The sequence below is a fragment of the Macrotis lagotis genome, chromosome 8 (genome assembly GCF_037893015.1).
Source record: "Macrotis lagotis isolate mMagLag1 chromosome 8, bilby.v1.9.chrom.fasta, whole genome shotgun sequence".
Lineage (NCBI taxonomy): Eukaryota > Metazoa > Chordata > Mammalia > Peramelemorphia > Peramelidae > Macrotis > Macrotis lagotis.
The window spans coordinates 101,186,565-101,207,393 of NC_133665.1; the positions used below are offsets into that span (position 1 = coordinate 101,186,565).

General features: G+C 43.2%; 1 protein-coding gene across 2 annotated transcripts; it reads left to right on the forward strand.

Moving 5' to 3' along the window:
* Nucleotides 1-1,646: 1,646 nt before the first annotated feature.
* On the forward strand, nt 1,647-20,526 carry LOC141495901 (serine protease 38-like). Of its 2 annotated transcripts, XM_074197770.1 has the most exons (6): nt 1,786-2,210; nt 2,527-2,553; nt 3,819-3,981; nt 9,964-10,241; nt 18,300-18,442; nt 19,976-20,526. In XM_074197770.1, exons 1-6 carry the CDS (start codon nt 1,907-1,909, stop codon nt 20,216-20,218), a joined length of 1,158 nt encoding a protein of 385 aa, XP_074053871.1. In that variant the 5' UTR covers nt 1,786-1,906; the 3' UTR covers nt 20,219-20,526. The 2 variants fall into 2 exon arrangements, with proteins under 2 accessions (XP_074053872.1, XP_074053871.1); XM_074197771.1 differs by lacking the exon at nt 19,976-20,526 and having other exon boundaries at nt 1,647-2,210; nt 9,964-10,057; nt 18,300-18,388.
* The last annotated feature ends 303 nt before the right edge of the window (nt 20,527-20,829 follow it).

Here is a 20,829-nt window from a genome sequence, read left to right on the forward strand (position 1 = left end):
TCAGGAAGAGCTGAATTCAAATTCTACCTCAAATATCATATAAATACATATGTATGTGTATTTACATTTATGTAAATATATATTTATGCATACAGTATATGACTTCTTTCTCATTTCAACTGACATTGGTTAATGGTTTTGATGAAACACTTTCCCCCCTCTTATTCTTTGATAAAAGGATAACTGGAAGGGAGCAAAGGAATAGGGTTTTTTTTGTATATATGTAGATGATAGAAAAATAGATAATATTCATATTTTTTAAAATAGTGTCTGGGAGGAGTTTCTGCTGCTACCCAGCTCTGCTGAGAAGGAAACATTCTATTCACTGAATTTAGGGAGAATACATTATTTCAGAAGTTATTAAATTTCTGCTTCAGTTTCCTCATCCATAAAATAGTGATAACAATAAATAACAATAAAGTAAGTACCAATTGCACAGAATTGTTATGAGGATTAAATGAAATAATATTTGCAAAGTATATCTGGCACATAGAGGATATTGAATAACCCTTCTATAATTACAGAAAATTAAAAATAGATCAGAGCCACTTACTGTTGGACCAGGGATCAATTGTCAATCCCAATGGCTCCAGCTGCTCCAAGGTTTTCCACTTGTCACAAAGCTTACTTACAGTGGAACAGAGTGAAGCCCTCCTTGACTCGGAGGGCATTAGCTCAGTGGGCACTAAATGGAGGCTGATGATAGGGAGAGGAAGAGATCCCCAGACCCAGCATTCCCAGGTTGCTGTTGATGGTTCTAAAGATGATGGATCACCAGATGGTCTCCCTGGCCACATCACCATATAGGTGCTGACAGACCAACTGGCGAAATTTGAGTGAGAGAATTGTGAAAGCAGGGGTTAACTGGGGAAATATGACCGTCAGGGCAGTTAGGCACTCTGGGGGCTTGACAGCCCGCTATGTGGGCAGAGTGTCATGGCATCCTTTCCTGGAAGGAGATTTGGGAGTGGAACATGGGGTCAATAAGAAAGTGATCAGTGAAGCACTGCTAAAGAATAGTGATGAATGGTCAGCCTTTGTGATAGTAACACCGGAATGGGACATCTCATCTAGCACCGGAGCAAGCAAAGAGCCTTCAACTGAGTTCTGGGAGGCCCCTAAAAGCTCTGCACGTGGACACTGACAATCATGCTGCAGCACGCCACTGGTCCATCCGGGCATCTGAGCTGCTGCAGCACCGCCACTGGTCCATCCGGGCATCTGAGCTGCTGCAGCACCGCCACTGGTCCATCCGGGCATCTAAGCTGCTGCAGCACCGCCACTGGTCCATCCGGGCATCTGAGCGGCTGCAGCACCGCCACTGGTCCATCCGGGTATCTGAGATGCTGCAGCACTGCCACTGGTCCATCTGGGCATCTGAGCTGCTGCAGCACCGCCACTGGTCCATCCGGGCATCTGAGCTGCTGCTGCACCGCCACTGGGTCCATCCGGGCATCTGAGCTGCCGCTGCACCGAGAATGGGTCCATCCGGGCATCTGAGCTGCTGCTGCACCGCCACTGGGTCCATCCGGGCATCTGAGCTGCTGCAGCACCGCCACTGGTCCATCCGGGCATCTGAGCTGCTGCAGCACCGCCACTGGTCCATCCGGGCATCTGAGCTGCTGCTGCACCGCCACTGGTCCATCCGGGCATCTGAGCTGCTGCAGCACCGCCACTGGTCCATCCGGGCATCTGAGCTGCCGCTGCACCGCCAATGGGTCCATCCGGGCATCCGAGCTGCTACCATCACAACGGAATACTACCAATGGGTCCATCCGGGCATCTGAGCTACTACAGGTACCGCCAATGGGTCCATCCGGGCATCTGAGTTTCCAAGGGAGATTTTAGTGGGGCACCCCCGAATTCATCCGGGGCCTCAGGCGTGCTCCGCTCAACTAAACAAGGGATGCGCGGCCCACGTGGACGCGGCTGGCCGCCATGCTGGGCCCCGGGAAGCCCCCTGCGCTGTTCCCCGGGCCGCACCAGGCGGGGGCTTCCCCAGGCCTGGCACTGCCCCTGCCGGCGGCGCCCGGACTGCGGGCCCCTGCGGGTCGTTCCCCCACCCCTCCCCCCGCCGGCCCGACGGAGACCGACATCTGGGGAGCCCGAGGGGCCTGCGGAGCCGGGCCGGGCCAGGGGGCTCCCCGCGGCCATGGGGCTCCCCGCGCTGCTGCTCCCGCTCGTGTGGCTGCTGCTGCCGCCGCGGCCCAGTGAGCCCCCGGCCCGGCCCCGCCCCCGGCCCCCGGCCCCCCCCGCCCCCGGGCCCCCCCCGGCCCCGGCCCGGCCCCCCCCGCCCCAGGGCCCCCCCCTCCCCCGGCCCCCCCCCGCCCCCGGCCCCCGCCCCCGCCCCCGCCCAACTCCCGCCCCCTCCGTGTTTTCTTTCTGCCTAATTTCATTGATGGGGGGCCAGAGAGGAACCCCGCCCCGTCAGTGCAGATGGGGGCCCCCGAGGCCCCTCCGGTGACCCCCTTGCCCCCTCAGGCGTGGCCCAGCCCCCCGCAGCTCACACCTCTGTTATTTCTCCAGGTTGTTCAGCCCCGCACAGACCTACAGGTAGGGGAACTTGGCTTGGAAGACTTCCCCAAGGCAGCGTGGCGCCCCCTCCCCCGCTGCCAGGGGCCCTGCCCGGGCGGTGGGCACCCCGCCCGGGTGGTGGGCACCCCGCGGCCACGCGTCACTCCCCCCCCCCGGGTCCCTTTCTCTTCCTTTCCTCCCTTCTCTCCCATTTTTCTCTTGCTCTCCCTTCCTTGCTTAGTTCTTTTTTGTTCTTTCCCTTCTTACTCTCCTTGTGTTGCTTTCTCCTTTCTTCCTCCTCTGCTCTCTCTCTTTCTCTTCCTCCCCCTCCCTCTCTCTTCTCATACTTCTTTCCCATCCTTGTCTGTCTCCCTTCTCCATCTCTCTTTTCCTCTACCTCTCTCGTTCTCTCTGTCCCTTGTCTGTCTCTTGTTCTTCCTCCCTCTTTCTTTCCTGTTTCCTTCCCTCTCTCTTCTCCCTTTCTTGTTGACACCCATTTCATCTCCTCTCTCTTTGTCTTTGCCCTAGCTGTTTCTCCACCCCCCCAAAAAACCCGACAATCCTTCATATCATCCCTTCTTTCTTTCAAAACTGTACTCAGGAATTACCTTCTACCCAACGTATTTCCTAACCTTATGCCACCCTCCCATCAGTGACACTCATTATTCCCCCACACTAAAATTATGCCCTTCTTTGGGTCACAGTTTGAATATGTTTGATCCTTTTTATGTTGTCTATCACAAAAGAATATAAGCTTTTTGAGGACAGAGACTATTTAATTTTCATCTTGGTATCCTCAATTCAATCCAATAAATATTTATCAAGTGCCCCTTTGTGGCAGACAAAATATTAAGCATTGGAAATACAAAGAGTAAAAAGACAGTCCCTGCTGTCATGCAGCTTCTAATATAATGAGGAACTAGTGTCTAGAATTTAGTCATTATTCAATCAATGCCTATTGACTATTGGTTCTTTCCAGTTCCTTCCCTCTGTTAATTGTTTCCCCTTTATCCTGTCTAAAACTTGCTTTGGTTACAGTTGTTTGCATGTTGTTTTTCCCATTAGATTGTAAGTCCTTTGAAGGCAGTACTGTATTTTGATTCTTTTCTTATTTCCGATGCTTAACACAGTGTCTGGTACTTAATAAATGTTTGGATTGATTTCCAAGGGTTTCATTGACTGCCTTGGTCTTTCTGTTTCTACTTCTACTTTACTCTTTCAGTGACCCCTACCCACCCACCTCCTCTCCTGTTTATTTTCTTTGCTCTCTTTATTTATGACTGTCCCTATGACTCTCCTATTAGAATGTGGACAACCCTTTCCAGAAGGGAAGATCCTTGGGGGTCAGGATGCCCTCGAAGGGAAATGGCCCTGGCAAGTGAGCCTTTCCTTCAGGAGGTTTCATGTCTGTGGAGGCTCCATCCTGAGCAACTACTGGGTGCTCACAGCTGCCCATTGCTTTGACCAGTGAGTATTCACTCTTTTCAGGCTAAATGGGTACAGTCAAGGCTGGGGATGGAGATAAATGGGGACCTTGAAGGCAGGAGGCCAATAATTGAGCATCCACCAGAGCTGGTCTGGACTTACCAACAGGTGAATGTGATCACCTACAAGGTGACTGCCTCCAGGGAAGGGCCCGATGAAAAATGTTGAAGGCACACCCCTTTCTCCCACTTGAAAATCAATCCAAACATTTATTAATATCAACCCATCTCAAATCTTCTGTTTCACCATGGGTGAACTCATTTAATAAATATCTATTAATTACCTGCTCATTTCTGGGGAAGAGACAAAGTCTAGTTAGGATATGGTCTCTGTCCTTAAAGGACTCTTGAGATTAGATACAAATATCAATGACTGAACACATAATTTAATATAAAAATATTTTAGAGAGGGGAGAACATATGCTATGCAAATCCTGACGGGACTTTTATTACCAACAAAGAGGACTTGGGAAGTCTTAGTGGAGAAGGTAGTATTTGAGTTGAATTTAAAGAATGAAAAGAATTCAGCAGGTGAAGAGGTGCAAAGAGAGCATTTCAGGCATAAGACATAGCCAAGACAAAGGCAAGGTGGCAAGAGAGTATACTGGTTTAGTGGAGAGAGGAGCATGTTTGGTGGAGGTGGAGAATTCATCAACCATTGTACAAGGGTCTGCAGACACCATGAAAGGTATTGAATCTCATTGACAAAACCAAAATTATTCCACTTTCAAGATGTAGGGGTGGGGAAATGAAGTGAAATGAGCCTGGCAGCACTAGAAAATAGTGAACTTTGAATGCCAAGGAAAGGAATTTGACTTGTTTTAGGAGGCAAAATGGAATCATTGAAAATTTTCAGGAAGCATGACCAGATCAATCTATCTATCATCTATCTATCTATCTATCTATCTATCTATCTATCTATCTATCTATCTATCTATTTATACTAGGGTGGTATTAGCATATATACTTCATAGGGCCATATACTTAGAGGTAGAAAGGATCTCGGAAGTCATCTGCTCCAATGTAATCATTTTACAGAGGGAGAAACTGAGGCCCCAAGTGGTTAGATGTCTTTTCCAACAGGTAGTAAGGAGGTGGTGTGTTAAAGCTGAGGTCCTTTGACTCTAATTCAAATGCCCTTTCTATTCATTGTATCAGGGATGAGAGAATGGGGGGGAAAGAGAAGATGGGGAGATACAATGAAAAGGACTTTGGTTGTTGATCATATAGGAGAGGCAAACACTCCTTTGCCATCTTGTAACTGAAAAGACAATGAAGACAAATAGAGCCCACTTCTCAGTGGTTATTTGTCAACAGCTGCCACAGATCAGATGTTTAATGGTCTCTATCCATCTCTACCCTGTTACCATACTCCCTGGTCTTTGACCTGCCTTTCCCTGGACAAGCCTTGAGCCAGTCTGCTGGGGTTTGTCCACATCTCCCATGGAGCAGTGTGCAGCTCTTCCTCCTCCTCCTCTTCCTCAACTGAGGTACTAATTTCCTAGTTTAGATTCTTGTTGGAAATAATCTGTACACAGAATCCTTAAGAGATCATTTTATCCAACTTTTTGCCCAATATAGACATGACCTGTCATACAAATAAATATCTGTTTCATTCTTTGTTAAAAGGGATGACTGGGAGGAATAAGGTAGAGGAATAGATTTTTTCTGCATGTGTAGAAAATATTTTAAAAATAGTCTCTGGGAGGAGTTTCTACTGCTACTCAGTTCTCCGAGAAGGAAACATTCCATTCACTGAACTTAGGAGAATTCAAATTTCAGAATACCTGTAAAAGCTAAAGAGCTGCCTCCCCAAACTGCCTTCAGTGACTCGAGCCACCTGACCTCTTTATTTGTCCCTGAATATAAAATGCATTGTAGTGGCTACAGAGGGCTAGACATTATTATTCAATTAATAGGCATTTATTAAGTGTTTGCTCTATGTCCAGCCAGAGATAGCTGGTAGCTCAGTAGATGTGGGGCTTGGCCCTTGGCCTGGAATCAGGAAGATCTGATTTCAAATCTGGCCTCAGACATTTACTAGCAGTGTGACACTGGGCAAGTCACTTAACTTTTATTTGCCTTAATCCACTGGAGAAGGAAATAGCAAACTGCTCTAGTATCTTTGCCAAGAAAACCCCTTGGAAAGCTGGACACAAATGAACAACATCAGGTATCAAGCATTGTGGTTAGTGCTGGAGATAGAGGTAAAGCCAGTGCCTGTTCTCAAGGAGCTTATAATATAGTGGGGGAGACAATATGCAAAAATCTATGTACAAACAAGATACATGTGGCATCAATGGGAAATCATTAAAAGAGAGAAGGTACTAGACTTTAGAGTACTAGTCTAGAGTGAAGGGGAAATTGGGAAAGGCTTCTTGTAGGAGGTGGGATTTTAACTGGGACTTGAAGGAAACCAGAGAAGCCAGGAGATGAAGGTCAGAAGGGAAAAACTCCAGGAAAAAAAGAGACAGACAATGAAAAAAAATCAGATTCAGAAGATGGAGCATCTTGTTGGAGAAACAACAGTGAGACCATTGTCCCCAAACTGAAGAATATGTGGGGTGGGGGAAGGGAGAGGTTGAAGAGGACTGGAAAAGTGGGAAGTGATCGAGTTATGAAGGACCTTGAATGTCAAACAGAACATTTTTATGTTTGATCCTGGAGGTGAAAGTGAGTCACTAGTGTTTGTAGAGTAGGGGTTGACAGGTTAGAGCTGTACTTTAGGAAGTTCCCTTTGACAACTGAGTGGGAAGTGGAGAGAGACAGAAGCTTATTTCAATGGTAGCAGGGGGCTGGTGTCAAAGGGAAGAAAGGGACAGTGTTGTTACAAAGGTAAAATCACCAGCTTTTAGTAACAGGTAGAATGTAGGGAGTGAGAGAGAATACAGGGTCAAAGATGACATGCGGATTGCAAACCTAAGTTTCTGGGAAGATGTGATGTTCTCCTTGGTAATGAGTAACCTAGAAAGAAATCACATTTGTGGAATTCACTGGCCACATTGCCATGGGCAAGCCCTGCTCCTTTCCTAACTCCAGTTTCCTACTCTGCAAATGGGGGATAATAAATAAAACTTCTACTTATCCATTTCAAAGTATTGTGATGAACATCAAATGATATCATTCTTTTAAATTGCTTGGCAAATTTAGTATCTTGAAGAAAGTTAATTTATTATCACCTCTATTTCTCTATGTGTAAAATGATGATATAATACCTCTAGAAGTCTAGAGCTGGCAAGGACTTTCAAGATCTGCTAGTCCCACCCTCTCATTTGATAAAAAGGGAAACTGATTCAGGAACATTAGAGTCCCTTGCCCAAGGCCACATATCAAGGGATTTTCCCTGGTCAGTGTTCTGTGGGACCAATGGAACAAGGTCTCAGAAGGAGCCTTGAAATGTCAAAAACACTTTATATATATGTATATGTGTGTATTTGTGTAATATATTTATTAACATGCATGCAGAGTATTGTTACTATATAATATATGATATATGATATATAATATATCATATTCCACATTAAATTCCATATTATATATATATTTTCTATACATTCAAGGTATTATTATATATTACTCATATGGTTAGGTCATAATATTTAATATCAAATATAATAACATAATGTTGGTGGCATACCATAATAGTTGCATATCATATGCATGCCTTATGTCATGCAACGTAATATATATCATATAGTGTATTCTATCTTATACTACATATACATGTGTATTTGTGAGAGGTTCTGAGTATCAATCAGATAACCAACCCTTGGCTAGTCATTGGACTTCTACCTTGCATGAGCTGCTTAATCAAAAATTCTTGAAGGACTATAAAGAAATATCTCATCATGGCTCCTGTCGTCTTAGAGTTTCAAATTCATCTGGGGAAACAATCCCCACACCCAGGTAAGCATAACAACCTCAAGGCAGTATGGGCGGTTTCATTGCATGGTGGGGGAGAAGGTTGAATTTGCAGTAAGGAGGCTATGGTTTCAGATGTTAGCTCCAATAATTTCTAGCTACATTGTTAGTTTACCTAGTCTGTCTGAAGTTTGGTTTCCCCATCAGTGACTCAGTGACAATGACCTAGATGGAAATTTCAGAGGCAAACTTAGGCTTGGTATTAGAGGAAAATCAACCAAATCAACCAATTTTCTATTAATTAGAGCTCTACAAGAAGCTGTCTTAGGAAGTAATGAGTCTTCAAACAGTGGCCAGATGACTGTTGGTCAGGTGTGTGCCAGTGGAAATTTTTTCCACCTTGGACATGGGTTAAGTAGATTGCTACTAAATCTTTTCCAACTCTTAAAATTCTATGACTGGTGTACTATTCATGCCTGAGCGCTCAGTAGAGAAAGGAGGCTCTCCAGTTCACACATTCACTGGCTCTTACATGCCTCCTTCTCCTCCACCCCCAGCTACTCCAAGGAGGAAGCTACTTTTGGTGCTAAGCTAGGGTTCCCCCAATATGTGGTGGTGGTGGTAAGCATTAAAGAGGTACTAAATTAGCAAATATGGATTAGTACAGGACAGATGATTTATTTCTCTTTGAAGAAAGTTATGACTCACATAGAACAGAATTCAGTAGCTTCCTTATTCCCATTGGCATAGTCAACCAGAAAGCCATATTCAAGTCCTGTTGGGACATAAAACAGTTTCTACAAGTCCCCCAACTGTCCCCTTTGAATTTCATCCCTGTCCTGGGCATTGTCTGAATCCAATAGTTCTACCTTGATCTTTCCAGTACTGGTGACCTCTCTGATTCTGATGTTTCTTGTAGAACATAGTGTTGATAATGTTGCTGTAGCCACCATGTTAGATGCATTTCATGCAGCCTCTGGTTGATGCTTCAATTATCGCCAGCCAACTTTTGCTGCTGTTGAAACCAAAGGCCCAACAAATGAGAGACAAAGGCAGCTTGGCTAAGTCCCCACAGACTTGTGAATGGGAGCACCAGGACCCTAGCATAGGAAAGCATCTTTCCATCCCTCACTGGATTCTGGTTGAGAACTATAGTCAGGACAAGGCCTGCAGAATACTGACTTCATTTTTTAAAAAAGGATCCCTTATTTTTTCTGGTTCAACTTCCAGTCAGTAGATTCTCATCAGAGAAGTCACATGTGATTAGAAATTAGCCCCCACAGATTGCATTGTGATTAACAGGAATGATGACTGGCCATGCTGAAAACTCTAGAGAACTGTGAGTTGGTCTTAGGATTATAAGACAGCTCATGAATAGAGACCACGTCTACATTTACAATGTCTAGATGTGCTTCTATAACACATTTGTTCCTTATAAGCAGTTTTAAGAGTTCATTGCTACCTACATACCTCTTGAAGATGCACAAACAGCATCTCACAGGCAAGGAACCTGAGTTCTAGAAAAAGCTGACTCAAGTATGACAGCCACTTTGTATGTGTGTGGGGGGAAGGTTTCAACGCAGGTCTCCTGTCTCCATGTTCTCTGCCTTTTCTAGAAAATCACCAATAAGTATTTGTATTAAGGTCTGCTACTGGAGTTCAGGGAAGGATCGTAGATTCTCAGATTTTAATTCAAACGGACTACATCCAGCTTCATTTTACAGATAGGAAAACTGAGGCAAAGATTGCAACTTTCCTATTATCGCACATCTAGGAAGTGTCAGAAACAGCATTTGAACCCAGGTCATCCCATCTCTCAAGAGCAGTGAGATATGCTCTCCATCCACCAAGTCACATTGCTCTGCAAAGTGAGAGCTTAGCAATATAATCATATAATATACAATATTGTAGTATAATAACACAGTTTATCATAATATATGATTCCCATGTCTTAGTACCATAGGAGGGCAGGCAAAGGAGAGTTTGTGGTGGGTTGGGACTGGCCAGTGAAGGCTCTTTGGAGGAGGTGAGATTTTATTGAACAACTTCCCTAGACTCTGGTGCATGTGGTGGTGACTTACCTTCTCCTTCCCTGACTCCTCAGGGCCCTGAATTTACTGGAGTACTTCAAAGTGAATGCAGGCTTCACGGACCTCACTAGGAGAACACACGGTGCTCAGATACAAGACATCATGCAGGTGATCATCCATCCACTATACAGGCAAACTCACCCAAATGGAAATGACATCGCCTTGGTGCAACTGTCCAGACCTTTGAAGTTCTCCTCCCTGGTCCTCCCTATCTGCCTCCCTAGCCCCACCATCAGTCTAGAACAAACAAACATATGTTGGATTACAGGATGGGGAAAGATGGAACAGTCAGGTGTGTAGACCTAAAAGTTGGAGGGATTTTTTTGGGGGGGAGGGTTGGAAAAAGTAAAAGACACTGAGGGAGAATAGATGTTTTGAGCCCTGTTCTCTCCCCTCTCCCTGCCTATGTGTCCAGAGCTAGGAAATGAAGTATTTTACTTTGGGGGGTGTGGGAGGAATTAGAGTGGAGGAGATATCCTAAACATACATAAAGTTCCTATTCCCTAGAGAATCTGAAGGCTACCCTCTTCACCTCTGGGGGAAGGTGAGCCTTAGAAAAGAAGTAAGTATCATGACCCTGAGACCTGGCAGAGGACCATGACTGAAGATGAGAATGGTAGAGACGTGCTCCTGGGAAGAATTACATCCTTGCATTATCTATTCTACAGGGTTGTTGGGGAGAATTTTCCACTCCCTCACCACTCCAATCAATGGCCAAGGCACATTATTCCCTGCCCCCCCCCCCAGAAAAATGCCTTTCTCCTCCATCCCTTTTTTCCCTTTATTGCTATTGTGTCACCCTACTTCATGCCCTTTTCATCATTGGTTTAGATTACTATAATTCTCATTTTATTTGTACTCCTGGTTTCTGTTGCTTCCCCTCCCAAAAAAATTGTCCACAAAACTGAAAATAATCATCCAAGGCATACACCTGACTTCCTCACTCCAAAACTGCTTGCAATTTCCTATTACCTCCCTCATAAGGTCTTTTCTCCAGTCATTGTTAATTCTGGCTGGACTCATTTATTCCTCTAATGAAGTTAACAAACATCATCATGACTTAATGGCTTTCATAGTCTTACCCTGTTCATACTCTTCTTCAATTTCATTTGGAAGCTCTGGTTTCATTGGACAAACTCTATTCCCATAATCCCCCACTACCTGAACCCTTACTTCTGTCCCCCCTCAATTGGCTTATTCTGTAAAATGGAGATCATACCTCCCAAGGGTGTTGTGAAGATTGAGATAATGAGGCACATAGTGGAAACTTAAATGTTTGTTTCCTTTTTTTCTTCTTTCCCCTTGCATCCCCTTCATTTTTCCTCACCAGATCTTAGTCCCACATTCACCTTCTAGAATGCCTGCTCCATAATTAGCATTCATTAACAGGGTTTATTGACAGCATAATTGACATAATAAATATGCTTCCATCTAAACACTTTTTCCTTTCTCACTACCTCCGTGTTCTGGTTATCACCAAACTTAGCTCTATCCTGTTGACTCTGAATGCCTGTCCTAGGACAGGCTTCATTTGCTATTGCGCAGTGGTTGGGGGAGAGGACTTGGAATTCTTGCTCCCCACCATCACTCCCCTAGCCTGCCTCTATTGCCATCACTCCTCCTTTGGGTCCTTTCATTATAAATTTATCTTTGAATCAGGATTCTTGTGGCTCTTAATTGCCAGATAATTATTTTTCTTTCCCTCTTCCGTTTCTCCCTCCTTGCCTCCTTCCTTCCTTCCTTCCTTCCTTCCTTATTTGCCCAGGGTTGCACACATCCAGCAAGGGTGTGAGGCAGGATCCGAACCCAGATGTTCCTTACTTTTAGATGACAAGCCCAATGCTTTACCTACTACTTCACCCAATTGTCCTTGTGACCTACTGTCACTATTATTAGGGTACCAGTCTTATTCCTAATCCTTCCTATTCCTTGTTAAGATTCTTGAGTATGGGAACTATGATTTTTTGCATTATTGTATGCCAACATAGGACTTTATACATAATTCCTGCTTAATCGACCTTTATTGGACTAGAATGAATTAAAGTTAACAAATGCTTTATGGGACACTTGGTAGTGTTAAGTCCAGAAGGCAGGTTTGGCTTTGAACAGGTAGAGAAGAGGTCGAGTGATGAGAGCTTCATGTTCAAAAGAAATTAGAACTAGAGCTTAAGGGTCATGTTGAATATGGTCAGGAGATACCTAAAGGCTGGAAGGAAGTGGACCTGATAATCTCTGAGCTCACTTTAAACTCTGACATTTGATGTTCATAGAAACACAAAATCTCAGAGTTGGAAAGACCTCAAGGTCATTAGACTCAGCCTGTCCTGGCCAACAGTCCCTTTACCACCAATGAAAGAGGAATTCTGTGTTCTAAGTGCCCTCCTGTAATCACATGTTGTATGCTCTAAGACAAGGGATAGTTATCTCATTTGTGTCACGGACCCCTTTGGTGGTCTATTGTCATAGATCCTTTCCTTGCATGATATTTTCAAATATATACAAGAGAATACATTGAAGTACAGTTAACAAAAAACCCAATTATATTGAAATAGTTATCAAAAAATTTTTAAAAATTAAAATGGACCCTGGGTTCTAAACCCCTGTTCTGAGATCTCTTCCATTTCTGACATCCTGTGATTCTACAAAGGGCAATTGAAATGTTACAATCAGGCTCCAGGACCGGTGAATAATTTCTATGGTTCAAGAATGATCATCTGTGGTGGAAGCCTGTCGAGGAAGTTTCCTTAGAAAAGGGCGGAGATAGAAAGAAATTGTAGAATGTTAGGAAAGTCATATGACTAGGACAGTGATGAAGCTGTAAGGGTCAACAAACAGTTATTGTGCCAAGTCCTGGGATGGAGTGGAGATTGGCACAAGTCAGACCTGGGAATGAAAAGTACATTGGCTACAAGAGTGTTTCCCAAATGCAACCTGGTTCAGGCCTTCAGTACTGTAGATGAGCCAAAATACAAGATGGCATCACATCTTCCTGTTTAGTCATTTTTATCTAGGGAGCCAGCCAACACCATTCTACTAATGTCCATCCATAAATCTATCCACACACCTATCTCTTCTCAGCCTGTTTATCATGTGCATCTTCATAATCACAAATACAAAACACTTTTTAAAAATATTTAATATTTTATTCTCATTTTGTACAAATAATGATTTTTATACATTAATAAAATATTCTTGTTTAAGAGTAAACAAAATACTTCCTCCCCCCCCAAAAAATATAGACTCGCTTGAGCGATAAAGTAAAGGGGAGAGAAAAAAATTAAAATAAAAAAAAAACAGGTGGCAAAATGGACGGAGCACCAGCCCTGGAGCCAGGAGCACCTGAGCCTATATCTGGCCCCATACACCCAACAATCACCCAGCTTGTGTGACATGCAAGCCACCCCAACCTCACTGCCCTGCAAAAACCAAAAGAAAAAAAAAGACCCAAAATAAAATAAAATACCAATAATAGTAAGGATGGCTGAGTGGCGGACAGTGCATTGGCCCTTGAGCCAGGAGCACCCGGGTCCAAATCCGGCCTCAGACACCTAACGATCACACTGCTATGCGGCCCCAGGCAGGCCACCCAGCCCCATTTGCTCTGCATCCCCTACAAAATAATAATATTAAATAATGTGCTTGAGTCTTTGTTCCAACACCAGCAACTCTGTCGCGTGTGGATCGCATTCTTTATGATAAGTCCATGGCAAAAGTTACTTCCATATATTTCCACCATTGCCATTGCTGATCACAACTCCCTCCTTTCATATTTCTCCGCTACCATGTACCATATTTTCTCTCTCCTTTCACTCTGACTTTGTTGTAGGGTTGCTGAGTGGTGCAGCAGACAGATCCCTGGTCCTGGGGCCAAGGGACCCTGAGCCCCCATACCACCCCTTAGGCCCAGAATCCACCTGGCCCTATGGTCCCGGACAGGCCTTCCAATCCCAGCCCCTTGCAAGAAGTAAAGAAAATGTGTTAGATCTGACCACTTTCCCCCCCATGGTCCATCCTCTCCTTCATTCACATCCCCACCCCTTCCCCCTGTACCCCCCTTCTTACTCCAGATGCCTATACCCCATTGAGTATATATGCTGTTTCCTCCCCTGTTTTCTTCTTCCTCTGATGAGAGCAAATATTCCCTCATTCCACCTTGCCTTCCCCCCTTCCATATCATTGCAATAGCTCATTGTAATAAAGAAAAATCTTATTATATGAAATATCTTGGCCCATTCCCCATCTCCTTTTACTTTCTCCCTTTACATTTCTCTTTTTTCTCTTGACTCCATTTTTACACCATATTTTATCTTCAAATTCAGCTTTCTCCTGTGCTTCAGCTATAAAAGCTCCCTCTACCTGCTCTATTAGCTGAGAAGGTTCATATGAGTATTATCAGTGTCATTTTTCTATGCAGGAATACATGCAGTTCATCATCATTGAGTCCCTCATATTTTCCCCTTCTCCTCCAATCTCCATACTTCACCTGAGTCCTATACCTGAAGATCAAACCTTCTGTTCAGCTCTGGCCATTCCAACAGGAACATTTGAAATTCCCCCAGTTCATTGAAAGTCCATCTTTTTCTCTGGAAGAGGACATTCATTTTTGCTGGGTAGTTGATTTTCAGTTGCATTCTAAGCTATTTTGCCTTCCGGTATATTATATTCCAAGCCCTATGAGCTTTTAATGTAGTTGCTGCTAAGTCCTGTGTGATCCTGACTGCAGCTCCATGATATTTGAATTGTGTCCTTCTGGCTTCTTGTAATATTTTCTCTTTGACATGGGAGTTCTGGAACTTGGCTATAATATTCCTAGGGGTTGGTTTTTGGGGATCTCTTTCTCGGGATCGGTGGATTCTCTCCATTTATATTTCGCCCTCTGTTTCTAGGATATCAGGGCAATTTTCCTGTAGTAATTCTTTGAAAATGATGTCAAGGCTCTTTTCCTGATCATGACTTTCAAGTATTCCAATAATTTTTAAATTATCTTTCCTAAATCTGTTTTCCATATCAGTTGTTTTTTCAATGAGATATTTCACATTTTCTTCTAATTTTTCATTTTTTTGCTTTTGAAGTATTGAGTCTTGATTTCTTGTAAATTCATCAATCTCCTTAAGTTCTATTCTTTGTCTGAAGGATTTGTTTTCCTCAGAAAGTTTTCTTATCTCTTTTTCCATCTGGCCAATTTTGCTTTTTAAAGCATTCTTCTCCTCAATAACTTTTTGAACTGTTTTATCCATTTGGCCTAAACTGGTTTTTAGCATGCTATTTTCTTTCAGCATTTTTTGGATTTCCTTGATTAAGCTGCCTTCATTTTTATGGTTTTCCTGCATCTCTCTCATTTCTTTTCCCAGTTTTTCTTCTAACTCCCTCATTTGATTTTCAAAGTCTTTTTTGAGCTCTGTCATATCCTGAACCCAATTTCTGTTTTTCTTGGAGTCTTTAGATGCAGGAGCTTGTGCTTCTTCATCTTTAAACTGAGTGTTTTGATCCTTCTTGAGCTCATATGCAAAATATTTCTCAATGATGTTCCTTTTTTTTCTCTGCTTGCTCATTATCTTAGTCTAAGCCTATTTTGGGGGTGCTTCCTGAGCTTTTAGGACACTCCCACAAGGGTCTCAGTGTGTGAGGCTCTGTCCTCTCTCCTGGTCTGTGAGTGACCATATGCATCCCCCTCTGCCAGGGGGCTGAGGTAGAGGGGGGGCCCTGCTGTTCTAGGGGGGCCTAGACTGGGGTCAGGATCTGAATGCATTCAGAGCCCCAGAGTCCTGTTCCAGGGGCAGAGGACAGAGCTCGGTACTCTCTCTCTTCACTCCCCTCCCTAGGTTCAATGGGCTCATGCCCTGGGGCCTCCGCCTGCTTATGTTTCCTGGATCTGGAATGCAGTGGCCATGCAGCTTGTTGTGTGCCCTGAGGGCTGGACTTCACATGCTCGCTCTGGCAGAGGTCCCTTGCTGTTTTCTCAATTTGTGCCGGGTTCTCCCTGGGGGGGTAGCTCGGGAAACTCCACCACTGCTGTGTGCCGTGGCTCCCAGCACCCTGGGGCTGCCTCCGGGAGGCTGAAGTTCTTTTGCTCTGGCGGGCCACCCTTCCACCCTGGGGAGCAGAGCCTTTCTGCTCTTTTCCAGGTTACCTTGAGTAGGAGAACTACCTCACTGGGTCCCTCTGTGGGTTCTGTCTCTCGAAAATTTAAAGTCCTTAGTTTTGAAGATTTATGAGAGAGCGCCTAAGACATGATTTTGCTGTTGTTGCCATCTTGGCTTCACCCCCCCCCCCCACAAAATACTTTACTCACAACAAACTACACATAGTGAAAATACCATTTACCCCATTTAATAGATTAGGAAATGGTGAGTGACTCTTTAGATATACATATGCATGTATGTGTGTCTTTTTTGTGTGTGTTTATATGTATAGTTGTGCATACATACATCTATCTATCTATCTATCTGCCATTGTTTATCCAGGATTCAAAGAGCTAAATTGCTAAATTAAAAGACTAATAATCTGTTATATTTTACACATCGACTTTTAATCTTATCCTTTTTGTGCTTAGTGTATGTATTTACCTAGACCACATGGGGAAAGAATGCTTGCTTTGTATTTAGAGGATTCAAATCTTGCTTCACATACCTCAGATTTTGCTACTTGGGTTATCTGGAGGATTCACTTAGCATTCCTGGACATCAGTTTCTTCATCTGTAAAATGAGGGGGTTGAATTAGAAGGCTCTAAGACCCTTTCTAGCATTAGTCCTATGATTCCGTGATTTAATGCTAGACATAATAAGTGCTTAACAAAAACTTAGTGATTGATTGACTGAAGGAATGATGTGAACCAGTGTTCACCCAGTCAACAAATGTATTACTTATGACTTGATTTTAGATTGTCTTACTCAAAGTATACTCTTTTCACTACATCATTGTGGATATTGACATCTATTCAAATGTATTTCTCCATCCATTATATTCATTTCTCTCTCTCTCTCTCTGTCTTTCTCTGCTGTCTGTCTGCCTCTTTCACACCTATGTCTATCTAAATATCTAGATCTCCAGATATTCATCCAAACATTGCCTCTCTATGAGTGTTTTTATCAACCTAGTTATCTCTGTGCCTGCCTGAAAATCTAGACATCTACATGTCTAGTCCTGTGATTTCACTGATGTAGGAAATTCTCAGTATGGAGCTCCCTCCCTTTACAATGCTGAGTAGCACTTGTCTGGTCAGTCATAGTCCTAGAGAGCTTCCTTGGGCATTGAGATATAAGTAAATTGCCCAGGGCTGAAGAGTCAATTATGCAAGAGGCAGATCTGAACCCAGATCTTTGTGACTCCAAGTCAATCCTTCAATCCCTCTCATACTGCCATGTGTCTTTGTGTGTAGATATTATATCACCAATCTAATTTTTTCTCCTTCCTCTTCCCTCATTGATTGCTTCCACTTTTCTGACTCTCACTCTATTTCTACCTTTTTCTTTCTCTACTTCTCTTTTTCACTCCCCCATCCCTTCCTCCCTCAGGGAGCTTTCATTCTAATGAAGAAGACTCACCCATAAAGAAAAATAAGAAGTTTCCAAAGAGAATCATATAGTTCCTACTCTGATGTGACATATGCCTCAAAGCCAGTTAGAGATCCTTGAAGTTCTACATTTTTCTTTAATCTCCAGTTTGTTGTTCATGATAACAAAAATAGCAATAGTAATTTTATATAAACCTTTAGGGTTTGCAAAGCACTTTACAAACATTAAATTATTTTGGCCTGGGGCAGCTAGGTAGTGCAGTGAATAGAGCACCAGCCCTGGAGTCAGGAGTACCTGAGTTCAAATCTGGTCTCAGACAATAATTACCTAGATTTGTGGCCTTGGGCAAGCCACTTAACCCCATTGCCTTGCAAAAACCTAAAAAAAAATTATTTTGGCCTTATAACAGCCCTACATGATAAGTACTGCAAGAATTATCTTTCCCATTTTCCAGTGAGAAAACTATTAAGTGATGGCCATGGTCACCCAGCACATAAAAGTTCTAAGGTAGTACCTAAGTCTTATTGACCTTTCTACCTTCCAGGTCTCATTGCCTCTCTATTACCTACCTCTGTCTGGTCACTCATGCATTAAAGAAAAAGGAGATGAACTGTTAACCCCTGGTTAGAATACCATTCTTTAACAATAGTGAGTAGAGCAGAGAATGGGGAGGGTCTTGTTCTAGTCTTGCCTCTAGTACAAAGTAACTAGCTATGATCAGGTCACCTTACCCTCCAGGTCTCTCAGATTGCTTATCTGTGAAACAGTGAGGTCAGACTGGAGGTTCCTGAAGGTCCCTTCCAGTGCTAAAGCTCTCTGATTCTGACCCTTCCAGGTAAAGTAACAAAAAGACTTCAAGAAACTCAAGTACCAATTATCGATCAGTTTATTTGTCAATTCTTCTATGGAAGCATATTCCTCATCCAGAAAGACATGATATGTGCCACTGATCTATTACTTAGGAAGAGCCCTTGTGAGGTAAGTGCTGTGGACTAAGCTGACCCAGGGAACAAAAACCAGATTTTCAGGAGGTTCAGTTCATGTTGGCCAATTAAGAAAAAGGTGGATATTTGGACAGACAAGTGTTAGAATTAAAAAGTCAGGAAGAGATGTAGAATAGTCTTGGTGAGTGAGCTGTAATCTTTGATTCAGGAGAATCATGGTGAATCATGAGACATAATAAACAGATTACTATACTTGGAGTCAGGAAGATTAATGAGTTCAAATCTTGCCTCTACTACTATTTTTTTACTCTGAACAAATCACTCAACTATTAGACCTTAGTTTCCTCATCTGTAAAATGATGAGAAGACTTGCCTTAGAGGGGAAATCCATTCCAATCATAGAAGACCACATGAACTAAGCCACAGAGATGGAAGAAAACAAAATGAAAATGGTAATTAGACCTATATCTGATGGTTGGAACTGATGACCTCTAAGGTTCATTCTAACTAAATAATCTATGATCATTTATTGTCTAATGTATAAAGAGTACTCTGCTGGGAATAGAGGTGAGGGGAGAGGAGAATCACTAAATTCTGATCAATATATTTGTTCCTACAAAGAAAAAAGTCAAAATCTAGCAGAGGAATGAGATAAGTACAAAAAGCAAGTAGAAGGCACAATGCTAAGTGCATCAGAGAGGTTTTAGGAGGAGGACCTAAAACTATCACAAATAAGGGGATTAAGGAAAGTTATTCAGAGGAAATTATGTTTGAATTGAGGTTTAAAGGATGAGTTTGGAGACAGGAAGGAGGAGATGATGGGGGGATAATGGTAGAGACAAAAGGTGAGACAGTTTGACTAGAGTATTAAGTATGTAGCAGGAAGGAAGGGGAGATAAATCTGGAAAAGAAAGATAGCACTTGAATGACAGGAAAAAAATCATGACCAAAAAGATATAGAAAGTATCTATGGGAGAGGATAAAGATTGGGAAGGGAAAAATTTGAAAGTGGAAATCCAGGCAGAATGCAAAGAGTGCAGGAGTTGGAGTCAAAGTTCTTGGCTTCTCGTTTTCTTTAGGACCCAGGGCTAGATACTTAACCTGAGACTCAGTTTTCCCATCTGCCAAATGAAAGGGTTGGACTCATGTCTAAGGTCCTTCCTGATTCTAAATCCTATGATTACATGATCTCCCTTCCAGCCCCACTGGGTATTTCTTCTAAATCCAATTCCCTATTATGTCTTTTTTTTTTTTTTTGGTGAATGCGTTAGATTCTTAGTTAAATTTGTTGATCTCAATTGAATTTATGGAGCACTGGATTTAGAGTCAAGAAGATCTGGTTTAAAATCTAGTCTCAGATACTTATTAGCTGTTGTGGCCTTGGGCAAGTCACTTAACTTCTCTCTGCCTTAGTTTTCTCACATATAAAATAAAGTTAAACTCAATGACCTCTCTAAGATCCCTTCTAACAAATCCTTCAATGATCCTATGACCCTATGACAAAAGGCAAGCTTCATTTCTTCCCACCACTCCAACTTATTATTAATTCTTCCTTTCTTCTTCCTAGGGTGATTCTGGAGGACCCCTTGTCTGCAAATTCAATGATACATGGATCCAGATTGGGGTGGCATCCTGGGGCAGAGGCTGTAGCATGCCTTTATTCCCTGCTGTTTTTTCCAGAGTCCCTTTCTTCTCAGAATGGATCTCATGGACCATGAAATCCGTCATCTCCAGATCAACTACCACCATCGTTTCCTGGATAACTCTGCCGACTCCCCTGCTGTTTCTCCATGTTCTAAGAATCCAGTGACTATCCCACTTGTCTTTCCTTCCTTCCTAGCATCTTTAGAAACCTCTTCCTCAAAATCCCTACTTGATTCTTAGAGCCTCAACGAGACCTCCTTCCTCTTTTCACTCCTGCTGCCCTGTCTTCATGCTTTTCCCTTCCCCTGGATGGGAAGTGGTAGTGGTGAGGGAGATAGATAAAGCATGAGAAGGCGATGACGAAGAACTGGTATTAGTTTATGGAAGGGAAGGGAAAAGTCAAGGTCTAAATCTCCATAGAGAACCGGGAAGCCTGAAGTGGTGTGATTGGGGGGGGGGGGGGTGAGGGTTCTGGAAAGGAACAGCTCATTGAATGGTAACAAGGACTGAGGCTCTATAGTCTAATTAAATTGTTGTAAAGCCGACACTCATCAGTACTGCATTTGTCCCCAGATCAGATGGTCTTATTTCCATGGACACTCAAGGGCTGTGTCTACACCACAATATGGGAGAAACATAAAAAAAAAGCATGCTGTCAAAGCCTGTATTCTATAGCACTGAGGAATCTGGAGCTAGACAAGGACTTAGAGCTCATTTAATTCAACCTCAATTCAATTAGATTCAGCAGCCATTTCTGAAAAAAAATTAGGGTTTTAT

Coding starts and splice junctions, on each gene's coding strand:
- LOC141495901 (XM_074197770.1), top strand. CDS start 1,907: ATGCGCGGCCCACGTGGACGCGGCTGGCCGCCATGCTGGGCCCCGGGA. Junction 3,982..9,963: donor GCTGCCCATTGCTTTGACCA/GTGAGTATTCAC, acceptor CTGACTCCTCAG/GGCCCTGAATTTACTGGAGT. Junction 10,242..18,299: donor GGGAAAGATGGAACAGTCAG/GTGTGTAGACCT, acceptor TGACCCTTCCAG/GTAAAGTAACAAAAAGACTT.